The sequence below is a fragment of the Pieris rapae genome, chromosome 11, assembly GCF_905147795.1.
Source record: "Pieris rapae chromosome 11, ilPieRapa1.1, whole genome shotgun sequence".
NCBI lineage: Eukaryota > Metazoa > Arthropoda > Insecta > Lepidoptera > Pieridae > Pieris > Pieris rapae.
In genome coordinates, this window is record NC_059519.1 from 5,107,279 (window position 1) to 5,114,739 (window position 7,461).

Below are 7,461 nucleotides of genomic sequence, written 5' to 3' on the forward strand. Positions count from 1 at the left end.
GGACCCTTGCGGTACGCCCAAGCCTACGCCTTTACATTTTGAATTCTATCGCTTAGATATGATTCCATAAGATTTAGCGCTTTTTCGCCAATGCCATAATGTTGAAGTTTCATTATTTGGATTTCGACCAATTCACCATCAGAATTTTCCCAGGCATTTAAAATCCCGGAAATTAATTTAATGCCAGCGTGCCGCCTGTGGAGCGACCTCTAGTAAATCCATACTGCTAGCTATGCATACATTTATTATTATTAAAATGTATCAGTATTTTTTTCAAAAATTTTACTCAATCCTGCATTGATATGCAGCACAGATATGGGTCTAAAATTTGTGGGGTCAGAAGTACTTCCCGTTTTGAATAACGGTGTAAGTTTTCTAAGATTGATCTGGTTTGGAAAGGTCCATAATTAATACATTCATTCAATATTAGAGCCAACTCTGAACTGATAACATCGATTACCGATTGTAAAATGAATCATATTATTTGACATTGCCATCAACCTTCGCTGAGTGCCCATATGTACCTACTACATCCCACCTGACACCTCCCTCGAACAAGCAAAAAAGCTGGGGCAGCCGCAAAACAGTTAATTTAGTTCCCTTTGGTGTAGACTCTTCGTCCGTGGGGTTCAACATGCGTAAATTGAAGGTTTAAGCAGACATTACCGGTGACTCCAGAGCAGGTACTTTACTTGCTCAACGAATAAATATCGGAAGACAGCGAGGTAATGCTGCATTTTTCTTTTTATTTATTATTTGTAATTATAAATACTGTATATGTGATTATTATATTATAGTAAGCTAGAAAATAATGTTATATCGACTATGCATAATTCATAAAAGTACCCCGATCTTTAATTAATTTATTATTAATTATTTTATATTATTTTTCATTTATTTATTAAAACTTTAACAAATAAAAAGTTTTTATTTTTGTTCCTCTACAAAATTATATTTCCTTATATGTTAATATAATATTTGACATTGTATCATTTCTCGTTAGATAATTATTATAATATGTCACGGAAGACACGGATACATCTGTCAATGTCATTTTAAACCAAGTACTTGCGTAACAATTATTAAATTTCAAAAAGTTTTGTTATTGTGTGGAATAGTTTTTGTACAATTTACACAACATCTATTTGTGAATCTTGAACAAGTGACGTAAATTATATCCTCTTCGGCTATGCACAGTACAAGGTTCGCCCATCGCGTGATAAGGCATATAAAACCTAAAACTTTGCAAAATATTGTCAATAATACAACACCCGGCACAGCATTCGGATTTCGACGTTTTTCAGCGGGAAAAGTAGCAAATATGAAATTTGTTCAATTTACTTACTCAAATAATCCAAAGGAAATTCGTGTCGGATATTTAGATGGCGATAATGTTATTGATCTTAATAAGGCGGAGCCGACCTTGCCCAGAACGCTGTTGGAGATTCTAAGGAATAAGGAAATGGACCAAATTTTCCGGTTAGTCTATATAAATTTTTTTTATAAGTTTTTGGTCAAGTATTCATCTTAAAAAAATTATTAGATTTTTTTTGTGTTCCCATGTGATAAGAATTAGCCTTTAAAACTAGTAGAAACCTAAAAAAGTATAGAAGATATAATTCATTATGCAAAATTAAGCACATTAAAAAATAAGCAATGACTTCTAGTCCTTAAATGAATACATACCATATTTTCATTGCTTCTTAGATGACCTATAATAAATATTTTAATTGTTTACAAAAACATCTTATAATTAACTTTTGGTACTATTGAATACTTGAATAAAATATGGCTAGTGCTTAATACATGACACCTGATAACATTATCATGATAATAGTAATCCTACAATAAATATAACACCTCTTCACTTGTCAATGATATCGAGTGATTACAATTTTACCTTATTTCATTGCATGCAATATTTTATATAATTTTTGTATTTAAAAGGCAAAGATATTCCTAAGCTTTCTAAAAAAAATATTGATTATTAAATGGTTTCCCAGTTGGACCCAAAGCAAAATCTTGGGATGTTACATTCCAGGGTTGCTTAAATAAAAAGATTTGTAATTAAATATATCACAATGTACAAACTATTTTATTTATTTTCCTTTTGTAAATTGTATCTAACAAAATGGAAAAAATATAATTATCAATATCAACCCACCTTATATTACTATTACATTTTACTGTTGAATAAACACCATCTTTAAAAACTCACTAACCTTACACAGTTAAATAGTTGTTACGCAATAAATAAATGGACTATATGTATATAATCCAGTTATCAAAGAACACTATAATGCTATTAAGCAAATTAACCAATTCTACTACCAACATGAGAGAAGTTTAAATAAAGAATGTTTGAAAAAGCTGTAATATAATCGTATTGTTTTAAATCATGTAAGCAATTTGTTCCTTTTTAAATTTATAAAAAAAATTGTTGTCAGATAAGTCCACCCACCAATATAAACTTATTTATGGTAAATTAATGAACTGAATATAAATCCTTATTAAAAAAAATACAATATTTTATTTTGTACAGAATTGCCCTTGACATCATTACAGTTGAAACTTACAAATTAAGTTTTAAAAAATCTGCAATAAAATGATCAACAACAAGACATGAATTTATCCATTTGAGTAAGGGTCACGTTTTGTGAGAATCTTTAAATAAGGGGGGGGGGGGAACAGCTATATATTGCCACCCTTATTTGTAAATTTATTCATGATTTTAATTTTATTATACTAGATTCACTATTAACATGAATTCTTAGTGTTATTTTATACACCATAAATAATTTGAATTTTATCATAAATAAATCACAATTTATATTTCATATATGTATATTTAACAATTAAAAATATATTATTGTTAACAGTTTTAATTTATGCTCAATTAATTGTTTGCCATGTCCTCACCAAACTATGTTTTCAGCCTCTGTGAATGTGTTACTGACTCAGCAAAGCTCCCGGTATCATCTGTTAATCTTAAAGCACCAATCACGGGTATGGACAAAGTTCTATGCATAGGACTAAACTATAAAGACCACTGTGAAGAACAAAAACTGACACCTCCTGAGGTTCCAATGATATTTAGCAAATTCGCTAGCACTGTTGTAGGCCCATCAGATAGTGTCCGACTTAGAGTTGATGTTACTGATGTAAGTCATTTGTAATTTAATGTGCCCACTAACCCTGGTGCTATATAGCCTGCTTCGTATCAGGTTGACAGGTGTTTAATTTCGGTAAAATTATTTCTGTATAGCAAACGACAGTTAAACTCTGCAGCGGAATCAATTATTGGTTGGCTGGGAATCGATTTCAGGATATCCAACTTATTCATCTCTGTACGTCATTATACTTTAATTATTAGGACAATTTCAGACTTCGTGTGCGATCTATTAAATATTTATGGTATTATCGTTCTCAATTACCATCTGCATGCAACGGCATGTGTTAATCCAAAATTTTTATAAACTATGAATCAGAGCATATGACCCACGGTCCAATTGGGGTCAATTATTGAGGCAAATTGAGTCTCATTCATGTAGGTGGATGAAATAATTGCGTTTATGCGGGATGACGTCAGTCTAATGCACGGACTGTTTATGGCTTCTTGTGGTCACTATGTTTTCGTATTAGCTATACGTTTAAGTATTCTGGACTGAACAGTGGGGTTGAATTGAAATTTGAACCTCTACTCTACAGCAATGAATTTACTTAGATATATGCGCATTAAGCGGAATAGATAAGCGCGTTGGGTATCAAAGGCTGATCACCTATTTGCTTATAAAGATCTATAAAGGATTTTTTTTCAACATAAGAGATGAAGGATATGTCCTATTCATAAATCATAATATGTATTTCAATACCACATATACCACTTACCTATATGTATAGTTACCTGAAGAAATTTTTTCCACGAAATTCAGATATTATATTTTGTCACAAATTTTTTGAAATAAGTTAATTTCAAAATCAAATCCTTAATTAATTTGCCTTTATACATTAAGTAAGCACAAAATATATATTCGTTTTGTTAAAAATTTCTTTCAAAACCTTCAAGTAAAACTTAATATTGAATACTTGGTAAAACTCAACCAAGCTAAAGAGTAAAAACATCATTGTAAACCCACTTTTGTTTTTTGAAGTCAGTTACAAATTACAGAAAGTGGACTGGGAGGTGGAATTAGTGGTAGTGATCGGGAAGGCAGCGAGTAACGTCAAAGCGGTGAATGCTTTTGAATATATCTTTGGGTATACAGTGGCTCAGGATATAAGCGCAAGGGATTGGCAGAAGACTAAGAATGGTGGGCAGTTTTTGCTTGGAAAGGTAAGAAACACAATTAAATAAAAAAATTAAAGGTTTTAAATAGATGTGTTCGGCAATGCTACAAAAATGTATAAAAGAACTGCATAATCTCCGGTTCCTTGAAGGTTTGCTGCCTCCTGAAATGATAAAAAAAAATTATAATGTTCAGTGTACATATATATCTAAGCTCTCTTTTTTGAGTTTAAATTTTTTAATAAGTATATCTATAAAACTTGACTAAAAATCGTAGAGTTTAAGAAAAATCCAAACTACTCATATTTGATCGTATAAACTTACAGTCGTAATTGCCGATGACGTTATTAAGTATCTAATACATATATACTTTTATTCTACGGAAACTTTAATTTTGATCAATATAACCGGTATGTTGTTCTAAACGGTTTTAGTATGTAGTGAGTATTGGTCACCGTCAGGAAGAATTCGCGGCTATAATATTTATATTCTCAGTTCTGTAACAATATGTACAAAACTCCAATTACGCTTTATTTTGATGCAATTATAAAACAAGACACACATTTCAGTCAATGGACACATTCTGTCCTATTGGGCCGTGTATTACTACAAGTGATGAGATAACAGACCCTCAAAAACTTGAGATCAAATGCTCTGTTAATGGTGTACTTAAGCAATCGAGTTGCACAGATCAGCTGGTACATAAGATACCTGATGTTATTGCGAGACTTTCATCGTAAGTATATTTTAAGATGAATTTATTTATTATATATTATTATATAGTTTATTGTACATACAGAGATGGAATATTTTGCTATGCTACCCCTAAGACTGTTCGGTTTTCCGGAATGAAAACTTTTTAGGTATTCCTGTGCCTTTTCTCTATATAAACCTCAGAATACAAGCTGTGAGTTCTTAGATAACAAATAAAAAAATAAGGATTGATCGTAGAGGATAGTTGAAAATTATGGGTTGTATTTATTTTTGTATTATGTATCATTAACAAATTTAAAACAAAAAAATTATCTACAAAATAAAAATAAACTTCTTTTTGGGATGGAGACTTCCCCTGATATATTGAAAGATAGATAGTAGCCGATTCTCAGACCTACTAAAGGCATAAAAAATCATAAGAATTTAAAAGAAGTATGGAAACGAATATTGGTACACTATAATTGTATATCTTATATCTTTAAACGAGCAATTCTTGTATATATATATAATTGGAATCTCGGAATCGGCTCCAACGATTTTCATGAAATTTAGTATACAGAGGGTTTCGGGGGCGATAAATCGATATAGCTAGGAATCATTTCTAGAAAATGTCATTTTATTTGTGTTTTATCAACTTAAACATAGAATTGCTCGTTTTAAGATGTCAGTCAAATAAAAACTTAAATATGAATATAATTATCTTTATTCGATAATTATATTCATATTTCATAATTTTATTAGTATGTAATTCGTACTTAAATAAAATTTCCAAAAAACACGATTTAGAAAAAAAATAGCTCGGTCATCCAGGTCCTATTAGATAAAACGAATTCCGTGTATTATTCTAACTATAAGACTTACCTGCGTTTTTCCATTACACGATAAAGTGTGTATGTTTGATTTGGTACCACGGAATTAGAAGTCTTGAGCTTTATCATTAATTTAAATTAGTTAACCTTCAAACTGAGCAATAAAGATGCTAAAACAATACAAGAATGACAAAATAAGGAACAAAAGATTCACAAATTTCTTCTTTATTCATACCACTTTCCTATTTCAGCTTGCGAATACTGTAAAAAAAGTTAAGTAGGGCATCCTCTTTCAATACCAGGTCTATTATTAGCAGAGAATTTTTTTATCAAATTGAGTTGTGTATTATTTAATCATGTGGGTAGATATAATTAAAATAACTCTCACTCCAATTTAACTAAACTTTTTCAGGGTAATGACTCTCCTACCGGGTGACATCATATTAACAGGCACTCCTGGGGGTGTGGGTATGTACCGGTCACCCCCGGAATACCTTAAACCCGGTGACGTCATAGAAAGCTCCATCCAAGATATAGGGACTCTCGTGGTCAAAGTGGAAAAGTTTTAGAACTGCTGATATTAATAAGAAAACGGGAAGAGTCCGTTTTAAGGGATTACTACGATATATGTAACTTACATACACACATTACGAGCAAAATAAGTTTAATTTTTTTTAATATATAAGAGGGTAGTTTCTAACAAAAGTAACAAAATTTTTTTATGGAGTATTTCATGGGTTTAAAATCCGGCATTATTTTTGTATTCAAAACAATTCTAGTATTTAATACGTAAACGATTTTTACATAAATTGCATTGAAATCGCATATGTAAATGATTATTATAATATCGCCTTACTTAAGAAGTTTTTGCTGTTATTGTACTAGAAACAAACTCCAGGGTATAGTCGTATATAATAAAGAATTCTTTAAGTTTATTCACATTGTTATTTGTCATAATATATAAATGTTCTTTATCGTTATAAATACTGTTTTTATCACTATTTATTATATTATTGAACCCCTTTATCCAAGTCATTTAAAAAAATATTGTTATCAGAAACGTTAATTAAGTCATTCAAATCAGGAAGTAAATTTAAGTTCGAAAGTCTCTTGTGACTCTGAATAAGTGTTAACTGTTCTTAATTACTATAAATAAATTAAATAAGTGAATAATAAAAAACTTATCTGTACACGCGTTAGAAGTTATACTTCTTTGGCGTTACTAAGATTAAAATCTTTTCAAAAATTTTATTCTACGTTTGTAGAAAAAAAACTAAAATGTTGACTATAGCTTACTTCTAAATGAATGTCGGTTATATTTTTAGAAAAAATTAAAAATTTAGCAAAAATTAGGAACGTAGAATGTAGTCGCTACACTAAACAATTTGAATAACTAAAACGCGCTACGTGAGCATATAACTTATGATGATATCTTTCAAACAAAATACCTACTATAAAAACATGCTTGCTCCTTGCTCAAACCTATAGAATCTGAAAAGATTGGTTTCACTTTGAATCTATAACATTCTATTCTACTGACTACTAGTAAGTTGAAAAACAAATAAGTGAAATTAGGGAATAAATAAAACCTGAATTCAAGCTTATAAAATTTCCAACCGTTAGACATTCCTCAAGAACCAATATATCATAGCA

The 7,461-nt window shown here is 30.3% G+C and overlaps 1 protein-coding gene across 1 annotated transcript; it reads left to right on the forward strand.

Moving 5' to 3' along the window:
- Positions 1 to 1,081: 1,081 nt before the first annotated feature.
- On the forward strand, positions 1,082 to 6,809 carry LOC110998922 (fumarylacetoacetate hydrolase domain-containing protein 2). The gene is made up of 5 exons (XM_022267734.2): positions 1,082 to 1,479; positions 2,936 to 3,161; positions 4,169 to 4,333; positions 4,855 to 5,021; positions 6,221 to 6,809. The coding sequence occupies exons 1-5, from the start codon at positions 1,190 to 1,192 to the stop codon at positions 6,375 to 6,377; spliced, it is 1,005 nt and encodes a 334-aa protein (XP_022123426.2). The 5' UTR covers positions 1,082 to 1,189; the 3' UTR covers positions 6,378 to 6,809.
- The last annotated feature ends 652 nt before the right edge of the window (positions 6,810 to 7,461 follow it).